At 39.4% G+C, this 17,121-nt stretch overlaps 1 protein-coding gene across 1 annotated transcript; it reads right to left on the bottom strand.

Annotated features, from left to right (window-relative positions):
- Positions 1-7,957: 7,957 nt before the first annotated feature.
- On the bottom strand, positions 7,958-10,151 carry akip1 (A kinase (PRKA) interacting protein 1). Its single transcript, XM_073851009.1, has 5 exons — positions 10,053-10,151; positions 9,602-9,783; positions 8,872-8,952; positions 8,667-8,795; positions 7,958-8,342 (listed from the first exon to the last, which is right to left on the bottom strand). The coding sequence occupies exons 2-5, from the start codon at positions 9,752-9,754 to the stop codon at positions 8,199-8,201; spliced, it is 507 nt and encodes a 168-aa protein (XP_073707110.1). The 5' UTR covers positions 9,755-9,783; positions 10,053-10,151; the 3' UTR covers positions 7,958-8,198.
- Between the last annotated feature and the right edge of the window lie 6,970 nt (positions 10,152-17,121).

Below are 17,121 nucleotides of genomic sequence, written 5' to 3'. Positions count from 1 at the left end.
GCTCCCATTGGCTGAACACCCGTCCATGCGATTCGTGCTGTCAAAATTCATGTTCAGGGGCACCTTGGGGACGCCATTCGGGTCTGTTGGGTGTATTGTTCAAGCGTGAATAAGCAAATTTAGCACGGCCGTGTTTGCCCGTGACATATTCATTTGGCGGATAGATGCGGCGAGTTTTGTGTACATTTCTTCGAACGTCGTAACCTGACCAGTGGTTTTAATGTTTTTATAACAGCACATTTTTAGAGTGTGTCACAGAAGGCTTGGTAGCCATTTTGAATTACATTATGTCATGGCTGGAGTGAGGATGCATGGGCAATGCAGTGCAGTAGAAAGGCTGTAACTTTTGCTGTTGGAATAGACCTCACTCTTTGTCTGAGGGAAAATGTGCAATACTCTGTTTAAAATTATTCAGATTTTGTACCAGAAGGATATACATTCTTATACTTTGCTTATTTTATGCCATTTTAATGAGATATTTAAATACAATTATAAAATATATTACAGTATTAAAATATTTTAATATTTAACATTTTCACAGCCAAGTGAACAAATGTGTTTTGCTCCATGGATAACAGTGGAAAATCAGTTCAAAAAAGTTGCTCAATAGAGTGTTTCCACGACAATGTAAACAGTGCTACTGAACCAAATAAAACTGAAAATGGTCAATTATTGTCATGTTTTGGGCTGTATTTATTGGTCGGACAGGGAAATACATTTGAAGTATAGACTAACAAAAATGTATAACAAATCAAGGAGAAGAGTGCAAAAAACTGTCTGAGGAACAAAAGGCATTTGTTGTTGGACAAACTGAACTAGGATTTCCAAAGTAAGAATCTTGACAACATTCATGTTTGTTCTTATTTCCAGTCAGGTTAATAAAATATTAGGCTAATATCTTATTTAATACTGCTTAATAATCTTTACCACTTATTAACTCTAGTTTGTCAAAATATTGCGCCCTTTCCTGCTTACCAAGTCCATCTCTACACAATTTAACAGCTTCCACATGTTTTTACCATAGTTTAGACATCTTAAATTAGCAGAACAACGTATTCAGAAGTACATTAACAATGCAATCCATGCTGCTGTTTACATCTGAGTATCACCAATATGGCCGCATATAAGGGTAACTGACCAAACCGTGACGTAATTGCAAACCCTCTGAGAAACTTTTGAATAATAAAACACTAGGGCTGTTGCTCAGTGACTGTATGTATCCCTTGGCATAAATGGCTGCTTTTTTACATTTGCAATATTCTTTAATCTGTCAAAGTTGGCCCTGTTTTCCAAAACATCATGTATTTGTCATCAGCTTTTCTCACCTCGGTGTCTTCACATTTCAGCTTCTGTGGAAGTGGAGATGACAGCACATGAATCTATTTTTGGACTGAGAGTCTGTCACGGGACGGACGTCATAGCACTCAGGTTCTGAAATCAGGTTCAGGTGCCAATTTCTGGTGTAGGATGACATTCAATGGCATTTCTTGTCAAACCACATTTCTAAAAGTTTTAAATCTTCCTTTTACTATTACTGCAGCTTCTTGAAGCCAAAATAATACTACTGTCCGAATGCTAAATTATTATAAAGTCATTTCAAGAGCCTTAATAAAATTAGTTAATGTTCACACAAACATAGAAATAAAATTTTAAACAAACATTCAAACCACTGTATTTGCAATGCAATATTTCATATAGAGATTTAAATTATGCATTAACGTAGTTCTGTTTTTTAGTTGCAAATTTGCATTATGTATTAAAACATAAACATACACTACCAGTCAAAAGTTTTTGAACAGTAAGATGTTTAATGTTTTAAAAAAGACTTTAAGAAGTCTCTTCTGCTCACCAAGCCTGTATTTATTTGACCCAAACTACAGCAAAAGCAGTAATACTGTGAATATTTTTACTATTTAAAATAATTGCTTTCCATTTGAATATACTTGTAAAGTGCAATTTATTTGTCTTCAGTGTCACATGGCCCTGCAGAAATCATTCTAATATGCTGATTTGCTGTTCAAGAAACATTTACTACTATTATCAATGCTTAAAACAGTAGAAAGATTCAAAGATCATCTGAATTAAAAAGATTTTGTAACATTATACACTACACCATTCAAAAGCTTGGAGTCTGTTTTCACCATAATATTTAATAAAAAGAAATTGAGCAGCAAATCAGAATATTAGAATGATTTCTGATGGATCATGTGACTGGAGTAATGATGCTAAAATTCAGCTTTGAAATCACAGGAATAAATTACATTTTAAAATATATTCAAATGGAAAACAGTTTTTTTAAATAATATTTCCTGTATTTCGGATCAAATAAACACAGGCTTGGTGAGCAGATGAGATTATTTAAAAAAAAAAAACATAAAAATATTACTGTTCACAAACTTTTGACTGGTAGTGTACATGAAAATTCTGTCATTATTTTTTTTTTTAATTTACCTCATTTCAAAACTGTAGAACAAAAATAATTTGAGAAAGGTTGATGGTTACTAAAACTATTTGGTTCTATTAAATACCTTATTCTGTATTCCACAGACAAAATACATGCATACAAACATAAACGATAGTTCTTTTGTGTTCAGCAAAAGGAGGAAATTCATACAGATTTGGAATAACTTGAGGGTGAGTGAGTAAATTATGAAAATGTTTTATTAACTCTCCCTTTAAAACCGGTTCCCAAGTGCACATCAGATGCTCTCTGTCACCACTAGATGGATGTAATCACATACTAATAGTTTAAGGCTGGTCAGTGGCTCACTATGGCAACCTCAGTACACAGCAGAGACAGGAATCATTGTTCAGTGGATCATTACTAGGGACAGAACAAAAATTGCTACAGTTTTGAAGTGTGTTCTAGGAATCAAAAAGGTATGTTTGTTTTTATTTGTATTTTTATTCTTATTCTTACATTTGCTTACTATCTGTAAGGATGGAAAAAGCTATTTGTGTTACCAGAACTTAGTCAGATTGGTCTTTAAGTCAACTATAACTGAACAATTTGAATTGTGTTGCAGAATATATTGTCAGACTTGACAATGTCAAGTCCTCAGGTATCTCACAGCCAAAGTGTCCTTCCCTTGTTCATGGGTAAAGGCAGAAATGTCACATTCGTTCTGGACTCCTCTTTGGGAATGAATGGCTTTTTGGGACAAGTGAAAAATCTTATCATCCAAACCTTAATTACTAAAGCTTCCCTTAGAGACTCACTCTTTAACATGATCAGCTTTTCATACAAGGTATGAAAAAATCTAAGTTTAAAAAAATTGTCCATGCAGTATTATGTTATTTAATTAAGGATTTTATGTATTTCCTTTTTTACGTAGGATTTATGTATTTCCATTTATATTTTACTAGTCAACACCATGGTCTTCTCACATGATGCCCTGCACTCCTGATGTAGTCTATGAAGCCTTGAGCTGGATCCACACATTACAGACAAGTCCTGGCAAAGACCTCCACTCAGCACTGGCCTTAGCGTTCTCTGATCCTGCCTGTCAGTCTGTGCATTTGGTGACGAGCGGTCTCCCAGACAACCCACCACAATGTCTTGCTGTATTATCAACCCTGGTGATGCGCCCTGTGAATACATTTTACATATCTGACTCTACTCCCATAAACACTGACATATCAGACTTCTTGCAGTGCATCACTTCCACCACTAGAGGAAGCTGTTATATCATGATGCTCAACTCAGCTGGCAAAGTGGGCCAAGTAAGATGTTAAATGTTTTTATGATAATCACCATTTATACTGTTCACCCTTTGTTGAGTAATCAGATTTTTGCCATTTAATGTTTTAAAATGTATCAGGTCAGTTTGTTGCATTCAGCGGATGACCTGATTCAAAACACATCATACTCAGAGGACCCATGGCGTTCAGTGGACTTCAATCAGGTCCAATACTACAACTGCACAAGCTGTGTCGGCTCTGTACCATGCTGGTATGGTTTTTGTAATTCGAAAGAGTGAAAGACAGAAAAAAGCGCAATAAATAATTACATTGTTACAGATACAAATTATATTTATATCTTTACAGGTGTTCCCCCATGAATCCATTTAGTACAGTATCATGTGTATCTGCACGGGTAATGCAAGGTGCTGAGCTTTTTCCTGGCTGCCGTGTGTTAGCCAGAAGAGAGATAGATGGGTTTTACTACTTGGGGACAATCATACATCAGGTACTGAAAAAAATATAGTTGAAGTCAAAAGTTTACATACACCTTGCAGAATCTGCAAAATGTGCATTATTTTACCCAAATAAGAGGGGTCATACAAAATGCATGTTATTTTTTGTTTAGTACTGACCTAAATAAGATATTTCACATAAAAGACGTTTGCATATAGTCCACAAGAGAAAATAATAGTTGAATTTATAAAAATGACCCTGTTCAAAAGTTTACATACACTTGATTCTTAATACCGTGTTGTTACCTGCATGATCCACAGCTGTGTATGTTTTTTTTTTTTTTTTTTGGTAATAATTGTTTGTGAGTCCCTTGTTTGTTCTGAACAGTTAAACTGCCTGCTGTTCATCAGAAAAATCCTTCAGGTCCCACAAATTCTTTGGTTTTTCAGCATTTTTGTGTATTTGAACCCTTTCCAACAATGACTATGATTTTGAGATTCATCTTTTCCCACTGAGGACAACTGACGGACTCTATGCAACTACTGCAGAAGGTTCAAATGCTCATTGATGCCTCAGAAGGAAAAACGATTTATTAAGATCTAGGGGTGTAAACTTTTGAACAGAATGAAGATGTGTACATTTTTCTTGTTTTGCCTAAATACCGTATTTTTTCTATTTAGTACTGAAGTTAAATTTCTAATCTTCAACCCTAATCTTCAATTTCAAAAGGTTTTCATCCCCTGGCTCTCAATGCATTGTGTTTCCTTATGGAGCAGCGAGTGTTTGAACCTTTTGTAATAGTTGCATGAGTCCCTCAGTTGTCCTCAGTGTGAAAAAATGGATCTCAAAATCATATAGTTATTGTTGGAAAGGGTTCAAATACACAAAAATACAGAAAAACCAAAAACATTTGTGGGACCTCGAGGATTTTTCTGAAGAACAGCAGGCAGTTCCACTGTTTAGGACAAACAAGGGACTCATTAACAACCATCACTAAACAAAAACAGCTGTGGATCATTCAGGTAACAACACCAAGAATAAAGTGTATGTGAATTTTTGAACAGAGTCATTTTTGTAAATTCAATTATTATTTTCTCTTGTGGACTATATGTAAACGCCATTTATGTAAAATATCTTATTCAGGTCAGTACTAAATAATTTTGGCAAAATAATTAACATTTTGCAGATTCTGCACGGTGTATGTAAACTTTTGACTTCAATTCAAATTGAAATTGAATTTTTTTGTTCAAATCCAGATGTATAATCGCAATTTATTCAACATTTCTTGTCTGTCTCTAGGGCAGAGGAAATCTTCATACGGTGGAGTTTGATAAGTTTGGACCTAATGGAAATACATTTATTAACACATTAAATACAGTTCAGCCAACCTGCCAGCCTGATATGATGAATCTATCCAGTGCACATAGGCACAATATTGTACCAGGAGACACTGTTCTGGCACCATGGGAGCCAGACATGAGACGATATGGGCCTGGAAGAGTCATCTCTGGTATGGAGCTAAGAGATCCACTAAAAAGTAAGACTTAGACCTAAATTCTATGGGTCTGGCTTCCGGTCTCATCTGGGTACAGCTATTTTTAGCTAAACAAAACAGCTTGTTTTGCCACTTGATATTGCAAATTGGTGTGTCTTACCATATTATTTCAATATATTATCATAATTATTAACACACTGGTTTATATTGCAAACCGTTTTACTGTTTACTGCACATTGTTATTCTTCCCATTATTTTCTTATAGCGGATAATTAACTGGAGGTCTCACCCATAGTCTTACATCTATGTTAAAGAAAAAGGTGGATAGTTACAAATTTTGAACCAATACATGTGACCATCATATAAGTGATACGTGTAACTATATAAACCTAGGGGAATCAGCTCAGATCTCTTGCTTCATTACAGGTAATGAAGGTCTGTTGGGACTCCAGGTTCTCTTCTGGAACGGGATGACAATTCATGTCCCAAAACAACTCGCAGTATGGATTCCAGCCTCTCACCATGAGCAAATTATCAAAGACCTCCAGCATTATTCATCCCGGCCATGTTGCTACAGGGTTTCCCAATGCGGCACTATGAATTGTTTTGAACTGCCATATCATCGGTGCAACCATCACAGTCTGTCCTCAATTCCACCGTGCCACTGTCCAGTCAAAAGATGCTGGCCAGTGATCATGTCATCTCCACTACTGAATAACCAAAGGAGACATGAGCTGGAAAGGAAAGTTGACCTCCAACTGAAAGAACTACAGAGCTCTCAACAGACACAAGTGCCTTCGTCGTCCTCATCATCAACTTCTGACTCAGATGAGAATGAGGACGATACTAGAGCTGAAAAACACAGGCCTTCAAGTTCAGAACTGGTGAGCCGATCAGTAAACACAGATATTTCCTGTTTGAGAAAGCCATACACTCAACTAGAGAATAAACCAGCCTGGAGATACTGGAAAAGGGGTTCTGCAGAACCACAGCACAAGCAACCAGGTAATGAAGGTTTTTCAGATAAAAAATTTTTTTTTCTTTGTCTTACAAAGAACTCACAGAGTGCTCTTGGTATTTCAGGAAGAGCAGTCAGGTCTCCAGATGTCAGCCATTCTTGGCCTAGAGACACTGGGAATTCTAGGAGCTCTACAGATAACTCTATGATGACCAATCACAGCTCTGTATTTAAACTGGTCCCTGTTTCACCAAAACGAGGAGTTAATATGAGGGAAATATTTGGGTCAACTGAACCAAAGTCATCACCATCACCACTAGCTGTAGCAATCAGCACAAGGCCAACTAAACTGATAGTTCCACAGCCAAAGTTCAAAGTGTTATGAGCATCGCCTGTGAGCTTTTACTTATTTTTTGTTTCAGAGATTCAGAGATTGTAAATCAAACATCTTATAGAGTGTTTTCACGACGCATCATCAATTGGCCATATTGGCGGCACTTAATGTAAACAATGCAACTGAACCGAATAAAACTTGCATATTTTATTGATTATTCCTGATGAATATGGTCAATTATTGTCATGTTTTGGGCTGTACTAATTGGTCTGACCAGGTAAAACATATAAGCCCGGTTTCACAGACAGGGCTTAGGCTAAACCAGGATTAGGCCATAGTTCAATTAGGACAATTAAGTAATTTTTATAAACATGCTTGCAAAAAACATTACTGGTGTGGATCTTAAGACAAAACAAAGGCACTGGTATATTTTAAGATCAAACAGTGCAATTTTATTTCAGTTGAAAAAACTCAGACTTACATTTTAGTCTAGAACTAGGCTTAAGCCTTGTCTGTGAAACCAGGGGTTAGAGTACTATAGACTGCAGAAAGTTTTAACAAATCAAGGAGAAAGGTGCAAAAACTGTCTGTGGAACAAAAGACGTTTGTGGTTGGCCAGACTAAACCAGGATTTCCAGAGCAAGAATCTTGATAACATTTGTGTTTTTTCTTATAATTTCCGGTCAGGTAGGTGAAATATTAGGCTAATAACTTAATTAATACTGCTTGTACGAATCTTTACCTATTAAGTTTAGTTTGTCAAAATATTACACCCTTTAACGCTTACTAAGTCCTTCTCTATATGATTTAGCAGCTTCCACACGTTTTTTTAAAATGGTTTAAACAGCAAAAGTTAGCAGAACAACATATTCAGTAGTACAATAACCGTGCAGTCCATGCTGTTGTTTACATCTGAGTGTCGCCAACATGGCTGCACATCCGGGTAACTGACCAAATCGTAAAGTAAGTGCAAACCCTCTATGCTTGGTGTACTAATTAAATACAAAAGACTATTATGTAAAACCATGTAAAACTTTATTAAAACTTTAAAGAATAAAGTAAAATGTAATGTGGTAGAATCTCATTATGGCTTCTATTGCTCAATATAAATTCATGATTACAATACAAAAAAATGAATAAATATTCCTGAGTATTAAAAAGTAACACTTATAAGAAATCAAGAAGAGTCAAAGTCAGTGCATTTACAATTTTAGTGCAAGTCCTCAAGTTCTCAATTAAGGCACTGAATTTCACCTATAATATACAGGTGAAGTTCAGAGGTTGAATGTTAGGCTCATGCTTTCTCCTGCATTGATGCGGACAGTTTTCGTCTGTGGCTTTGTGTCCTGCATTGCTGCTGTGATGGAATAGGTGCCTGGAGACACTTCAATAAGGAAATCCTCTGGTTCTGATGAACCCTTTAAACAAATATTTAGATAAATCACTGATTGTAACTGATTGAGGCCTGATTAAATATGGTTCCTAACTGCTCAAACTCAACTTTTGTATTATGTTTTTAAGGTTTAAGTCCATACACAATAGGCCTTTTCACACTGCACTTAACCCTAGGTTATTATCGTTCTGAACCCACCTTGAAAAACCAGGTAAAGAAACATTTTACACTTTTCACCACGGGTTATGAAACCCTTCACCTGAGTAGGGTTAGCAGGGTTAACTATTTTAAATGTTAAAAGCCCTACAATGGCAAAAAAAGGTTTTATTTTGTCCAGATCAATACTTACAATGTCTCGTTTGATGGCTGCACTTGCATTCTGTTTTTGGTCTGCAGTCCTCAACATCTTCTGGGAATGGTAACGACAGATGTGTTCTTGCTCACTGGGCTGAGCCACGTGCACAGTCTCATAAAACTTCTGTTAAAGAAGTATAGGCTGTTTTTCTAATTCAAATCAACACAGTTAATGTAAGTGAATAAAGCATTTTTTTTACCTTGCATTGTCTGGTGGTTTCTGACATATACTCCACTATTTTTGCAAAAGCATGGTCTAAGTTTGAATGGATAATGTCTCTCTGTAACACATGGGCAAGAAAAATTAAAACATTAGTGTCATGGACATTATTTACACTACCAGTCAAAAGGTTTTGAAAAGTAAGATTTTTAATGTTTTTAAGGAAGTCTCTTAAAATATTTTAAAATGTAATTTATTCCTGATTTCAAAGCTTATTTTTAGCATAATTGCTCCAGTCACATGATCCTTCTAATATACTGATTTGCTGCTAAAAAAAAACATTTATTATTATTATGATGTTGAAAACAGCAGAGTAGAATTTCAGATTTTTCCATTTAAAGCATCCTGGCTAAATAAAAATATTAATTTCTATTATTTCTTTACCCCAAAAAAATTATACTGACTCCAAGCTTCTGAATGGTATACAAAAGCTTTTTATTTAAGATAAATGCTGATCTTTGGATCATGCTTGATCTTTCTATTCATCAGAAAATCAGCATATTAGAATGATTTCTGAAGGATCATGTGACACTGAAGACTAGAGTAATTAGGTTTAATTTAGGTTTGAGCACAGGAATAAATTGTAGAAAATTGTATTGTTTTTGCTGTACTTAGGATCTAATAATTAGTGAGCAGAAAAAAAACATTAAAAAAAATTGTGACTGGTAGTATTCAATGATCAAACCAAGAGGAATATTGAGTCTCCTCACCTCTGAGTTCCTTTCATTCTGATCGAACACAGGTGATGGTCTTGGTCTTGTACCTGAGCGGCTAACAGATCGTCTCTTTGCTTTTTCCAACACCTCCTGCCCAAGTTTAGATGAACGGCGAAGGGAAGACTCCAACCAGGATTCACTGGCCATGTACACAAGCGTCCTGGACTACACTAGAACTGAATATGACCGAAATTCCAAATCCAAATAAACCAAATAAACACTGGCGTCATAATACTTAGAACTTTTTCACAGCAGAGCTAGAATAACTGTCGTGACTTTTAACTTATGTGCATTCATGAAAACTATGCTAAATGTATAAGTTTTATAAGGTATTACTTGTTTAGTTTTTTACAATTCATTTTTCGACTTTGACTTTAAAGCGCATAGCAAACAAATGGACATTCACATTTAGTCTGTAATTTAAAACTCACAACGCAAAACTTACGATCCGAAGACGGCCAAAATGTTGCTTGTTTGCTCTTTGAACTTTATAAACCGATCGCTGCATTCAAACCAATAATTCCAAACTCTTGCCGCTGCTACTGATGGGCGTGTGAAGCTAAAGTGAAAGTTGAAATGCATTTCCTCCTTTCCCGCGGGTTGCTGGGAAATGTAGTCTTTCGTTTGTGACTAAAATGCGACACAAACATAACAGCAATTTCATAGTAATTTTGACTAAATTTTAAATGTACAAATCTACATTTGTTTTTAAATAAGATAAATATAGAAAAAATGCATTATGTTGGGCCTACGTTTTGCCACCACTAGATATATAATGATATATTATGCATGTGGTACACAGTGGAAAAATAGACTTTAGGACAATATAACGTTGCAATCAAATTAATAATAATATAATAACAATAAATGCACTCCGGTAGTTTGACGTGACTTGCCTGGAAAGCTACAAAGTCGTGAGTCGTGGTTTGAAGTTGTGATTTACGAGCTCAAAAACCTACCTGAAACGCAGCATTACATCATGATTTAGTCGGATGTAAACAACAGCATGGATTGCACAGTTAATGTACTACTGAATACGTTGTTCTGCTAATTTACACTGTCTAAACCATGAAAAAAAAACATGTAGAAGCTGCTAAATCATATAGAGAAGGACTGTTAAAGGAACCGTATGTAAGAAATTTATGTCAGTTAATCATAAAATGGCCCTGACATGTCACTAGACATTAAGAAATCATGTTCATTTCAAATACTTATATCACTGACAACAGTGGTCCGGTGTTACGGTTTAACTGGTTACCGTGTTATCTGGTGACCAACTTGCTGATTCAGGTCCTCCGCGCCAGATGTGATGGACCGAACGCTGCAGATTCGCCGATTTTAAAAGCACAAACTGACGTGATGTTAAACTGTCTAATAAACGCACACTTGCTCATTACATGTTTTTGATATTCTTGTAAAGATAAAAAATTATTGGCATGATTGCCCGTAGCGGCTGAAATACGGAGAATAAACAAATATATCTGTTTGGCACGGGTTTCGAACACGCGATAAAAATAGTTGCGCAGTGAAGCATCAGTAATGAACGCACTGAGCTACCGAGCTGCTTCAGTTTGGTCACGGATTTTTGGATTCAAGTCAGAATTTTATTCTCGGCGTGATATGCAGCTGGCTGAATCAAGGAAAGGAAAGGAAAGGAAAGGAAAGGGGGTGAGTGAGGCCAAGTATGGTGACCCATACAAGGAATTTGTGCTCTGCATTTAACCCATCCAAGTGAACACACACACACACACACACACACACACACACACACACACACACACACACACACACACACACACACACACACACACACACACACACACACACACACACACACACACACACACACACACACACACACACACACACACACACACACACACACACACCAGAGCAGTGGGCAGCCATTGCTGCGGCGCCCGGGGAGCAGTTGGGGGAACGGTGCCTTGCTCAAGGGACTCACCTCAGTCGTGGTATTGAGGGTGGAGAGACTGCTGTACATTCACTCCCCCCACCTACAACCCCTGCCGGACCTGAGACTCGAAGTGACCTTTGGGTCACAAGTCAGAATCTCTAACCATTAGGCCACGGCTGCCCCATCAAAGAAATGTACCCGTGTTAACTTGTGACCTGTGTTTACTGTTAAGAAAACGAATATTATAGTAAAAGTATATTACCATTTATGGTTTATGATGCTAAAGTACATTTCATGGAGTCCCAGAGAACTGTAAATGTCTATCTACTGTGGTTTCATTATAAAACGCTATCGTTAAACTATATTTACTATAGTAAAATATGATACATTTTCTTCAGAGACAAGCTCATTTAATTAATATAAAACCTGACCTTATTTCCACGTTGTTTTTCTAGTATAAATACTTTGGGAACATGTGACTTGATTTTTTGGATTGAATGAAATGTAAATTCTAATTGAAACGCTACTTATAAATGTTACTTTGTAATCGTGTTAAATTGTGATTTGCGTTCGATAGCTGTTTTTTTTTTAAGTAAACAGTATATAAAATATAGCCTTTTCTGTAGACAACAAGCTGCATGTAAATGCTTGGGTAAATGTACCCATTAAGCCCATAGCCCACTTTCAGGTTTAAAGTCAAATAAAAAAGGGAAAAACATATTTTATGCAAATTATGATTTTAAACAATTCAGTGATTTGTTAATTCCCTGACTTTTTTATTGTATACAAATCACATTTGGCAATGTTGAGTTAGACCCACTTATGTACAAATTCACTAAATTCACTTTTTTTTAAAGATAGGCTTAAATGGTACAGTGCCACAAAATGCATGCAAACTACAGTCAACACAAGCTTCTCTTGAATTAAAAAAACAAACAAAACAAAAAACATTTCTTAAATGTCTTCGTAAAGATATCTTATATATTTTTAAAAGAAAACATTGTCTTTTTTCACTATTACTCACTGTGGTACCAATTAGGCCCAACTTATGTTTTTTTTTTAAGGAGAAATCCCTCTAATTACAAACTTAGATCAATTTTCGGAGTGTGCTTTTACCTTACAAACCTTTTACCTTACCTTACGTACTAATTTAATTTACAAATATATTTAGGCCTAAATTACACATTGTGTAGCACCATTATATAATGGGTGTCTGCTAATATTTGATCATACAAAACTGAAATATCTTAAAATCTTGACACAGGATTTTAACCTATATGTAATAGATTGCACATAGTATTATATGGCAGATGCAATCACAGCGAGCTATTGAACCACACTGGTATATGTACTAGCCCCTTTTTACACTGTGGCATAAGGTATGATTCTTTGAATTTGCCTGTGTTAACTTGTGACCCAGTGTTGTCTGTGTGAACTTGTTTGCTAGCCAAAATCAAATTTTACTGTTGCAATAAATTTAAGTTATTTCCAGTTAAAAATCTGCTTACAAATATTACTTGTCAAATCTCATTTGATTATAACAAAATCATGTCTATTAAAGTCACTTTCCAAAGTATTTCTACAAGAAAAACGGCAAAAACGTGTAAATAACGTCATTTTTTATTAATTCATCAAACGAGACATTAGCTAGTCTCTGAAGAAAATGTACCATGTTTTTACTATAGTAAATAGTTTAACGATAGCGTTTGTAATTAAACCGCAGTAGCCTCAAATTTACTGTTATCTGGGATTCCATGAAATGTACTTTAACATCACAAACCATAAATTGTAATATACTTTTAATATAATATTCATTTTCATAACAGGTAAACACAAGTCACAAGTTAACACGGGCACATTTCTTTGATTCAGCCAGCTGCATATCACGCCGAGAATAAAATCCGGATTTGTATCCAAAAAATTAAAGCAATTCGGTAGCTCAGTGCGTTCGTTACCGTCGTTTCATATAGAGACTATTTTTATCGCGTGTTCGAAACCCGTGCCAAACTGACTTTTTTGTTTATTTTCAGTATTTCAGCCGCTACGGGCGATCATCCCAATAATTTGTCATCTTCACAAGAATATCAAAAACATGTAATGAGCAAGTGTGCGTTTATAAGACAGTTTAATATCACGTCAGTTTGTGCTTTCAAAATCGGCGAATCTGCAGCGTTCGGTCCTTCACATCTGGCGCGGAGGACCTGAATCAGGAAGTTGGTCACTTTGTAGCATTTCAGTAAAGTCACGCCAAACTGCCTGAGGGCATTTATTATTATTATATTGTCATTAATTTGACTGCAACGTTATAGACCATTTCAAGGACGTAAACAATAACAAGCCGTTGGAGCCCTACTGCGCATGTCCGGTCCTGAAGCATTTCCGGTAGCGCTATTTCTCCGATCTCTCAATGCGAGCACATTCTTTTAAAATCTAGCGAAAACGCTACAGTTAAGGTAAAAAAAACTGCTCATTATCTAATCGATGCTGCGTGCGTGTACATGGGAGATTGCTAAAAGCATATCACATGGATGAGAACGGAAATGTGGCGAACATTTATTCGTACAATGGATGCCATCAGTCTGAAGAAAGACAGTGCAACTTACTTCATGTTTTGTTCCTAAGATATCCGGAGAGGTTGTTCGTGATTAATTCACTTGCATTGCGTGGTCAGTCTGTATTTCTGTTTAAATATTTGTTTTCATTAGTACATTACTTTTCACAATACATACCGTTTCAATGCAACACTAAATGTATGCTATTAAACTAAGCACTCAATGCTGTTATTACGTATTGAATTAATTTCAAAATGTGTTTGGTTTGGTCGTGTTTGTTGCTGTGGAACAGTGCAAGAAGAGGGTATGAATGCTCCGAGTCATCATGTGATCACAAATAAACAAGACGAACGCAATTCAATGCAGGCTACCGTGTTTTGCATTAACCTGTATATCTGCAGTTTAATAAATGCCCGCACAAACACACTACATACAGCATTCATAAATGTTTTTATGCACGTATTTACTGTACACACCCACACATTATATATATATATATATATATATTGTGGCCGGGCGGGGAACAGCAACAACAAGACAAGAGTTTGGTGAGCCCCGGAGGGTGGATTTATTAGATCGGTGCAGCAAAAATGAATAATACGGGTGAAAGGTGCGGTGATGTCGTCGTCTTCGTGGCAGTGCGGTGAGTTCCTCCTGGTAGGTGAGCTTCCCAGTGACGGTGGCCAGTGAAGGGGTTTGTGCGAGAGCGTGCTGTAACCCCGGTGCGTGCAACCCGGAAGTGGGGAGCCAAGCGGTCACGGCGAGTCTGTGGGAAGAATGACACAAGATCAGGTAAGTCTCACGCTGCATCGGAGATGATTCTCAATCCTCTTGTTCTCTGAGTCTGCTTATAAAGCCGGTGGGGCCGTGACCGATTGGCTCGCGGTGAGTGGCTCCAGCTGGTGCTCGTGTGTTGCCAGGGCGACGCTGATAGATCCTCGGGACGCCCGCCACACTCCCCCCCCCAAGCGACGTCCTGGTCCTGGAGGAAAAACAGAAAGGGGAGACAGGGGGTGGGTGGGGAGTGACTCCTGACAGACCTGAATAAGCTGCCCAGGACCGAGAGAGACCGTCGGCGTTGTTGTTGCTGGAACCGGCCCGGTGGCGCACATCGAAGTGGAAGTCCTGGAGCGACAGGAACCATCTCGTGACCCGGGCGTTTGTGTCCTTGGCCCGGGCCATCCACTGTAAGGGAGCATGGTCTGTGAAGAGAGTGAACTTATGGCCTAAGAGGTAATACCTTAGCTCCAGGACTGCCCACTTGATGGCGAGTGCTTCCTTTTCCACGGCAGCATAGTTCCTCTCGGCCCGGGTCAGCTTGCGGCTGATATAGACAATCGGATGCTCCTCTCCCTCCTGGACTTGGGAGAGCACGGCCCCCAATCCCGTGTCTGAAGCATCCGTTTGGAGCAGGAAGGGGCAGCGGAAGTCTGGGGCCCGCAGGACGGGTTCGGTCGTCAGGGCCTGCTTTATCCTCTGGAAGGCCTGCTCTGCTTCCGGGGTCCAGCGTACTCGCTCGGGCTGCCCCTTCCTGGTCAGGTCTGTCAGGGGGGCTGCTATAGAGGAGAAGCTGGGGATAAAACAACGGTAATAACCAGCCAACCCCAAGAAGGCACGTACCTGGGTTTTATTCTGTGGCTTCGGGGCGTCCAAGATGGCCTTCACCTTCCTTTCTTGGGGCTTGACGAGGCCTCTTCCTATGGTGAAACCCAGGTACTGTGCTTCATTTAAAGCAAGGTGGCATTTGCGGGGGTTGGCTGTCAGTCCAGCCCGACGAAGCTCGGATAACACCCTCTTCAGCCGTTCGAGGTGGTCCTCCCATGCCTCCGAGTGGATCACCACATCATCCAAATACGCAGCCGCGTAGGCTTGGTGGGGCCGGAGTATTACATCCATTAGACGTTGGAATGTTGCTGGAGCGCCATGCAGGCCGAAGGGAAGGGTCCGGTACTGCCAGTGGCCCGACGGAGTGGAGAAGGCGGTCTTTGGCTTGGCATCGGCGGAGAGTGGAACTTGCCAGTACCCTTTTGTGAGGTCGAGGGTCGTGATGTACCGGGCCCTTCCCAGGCGCTCCAGGAGCTCATCCACCCGGGGCATGGGGTAACTATCGAAGTCGGAAACTTCGTTTAGGCGCCGGTAGTCGTTGCAGAATCTGAGGGTGCCATCCGGCTTTGGGACCAGGACTATCGGGCTGGACCAAGGGCTCCGGGATGGTTCAATTACCCCCAGCTTGAGCATCTTCTGGATTTCCTCCTCTATAGCTTGCCGGCGGGCCTCTGGGACTCGATAGGGCCGTTGCCGGACGACGACGCCGGGAGGAGTGCGGATCTCGTGGGACAGGATATTAGTCTGGCCGGGGGTGTCGGAGAAGACGTCCAGGAACTGACCGACCAGGTGCCGCAGCTCGGCCTTCTGGGCGGCGGATAGGCTGGTGTTGATGTCGACAGCCGCGGGTTCTGTGACGGCCAGGGCGACGGCCTGGTCCCGGTCCCCAATCCATTTTTTCAATAGGTTGATGTGATATAGCTGTAGAGGCTGTCTTCGCCCCGGTTGTCGGACACGGTAGTTTACGGGGCCTACCCTTTCCTCTACGGTGTACGGTCCTTGCCACTGTGCGAGGAACTTGCACGCTGCGTTCGGGACCAAGACCATCACCCTGTCTCCAGGCTGGAATTCCCGCGGCTGGGCCTTCCGGTTATAGAGGCGTTGCTGGGCCTGTTGGGATCTCACCAGGTGGTCCCGGACTAGTGGCATGACTCTGTCGATCTTGTTCCTCATGTCTTGCACGTGTTCGACAACGGTGCGGTAGACGGCCGGCTGCTGCTCCCAGGCCTCTCGGGCTACGTCGAGAAGTCCCCGGGGTTGGCGGCCAAACAGGAGCTCAAACGGGGTGAACCCGGTGGAAGCTTGGGGAACCTCGCGGATGCCAAACAGAACGTAGGGTAGGAGCAGGTCCCAATCCTTTTTATCTTCAGCCGCCACCCTCCGTAGCATCTGCTTCAGGGTTTGGTTGAATCTCTCGACGAGCCCGTCGGTCTGAGGATGGT

This window comes from Garra rufa, chromosome 11 (assembly GCF_049309525.1).
Source record: "Garra rufa chromosome 11, GarRuf1.0, whole genome shotgun sequence".
Taxonomy (NCBI): Eukaryota; Metazoa; Chordata; class Actinopteri; order Cypriniformes; family Cyprinidae; genus Garra; species Garra rufa.
This window is presented reverse-complemented; position numbering and strand designations above follow the sequence as displayed.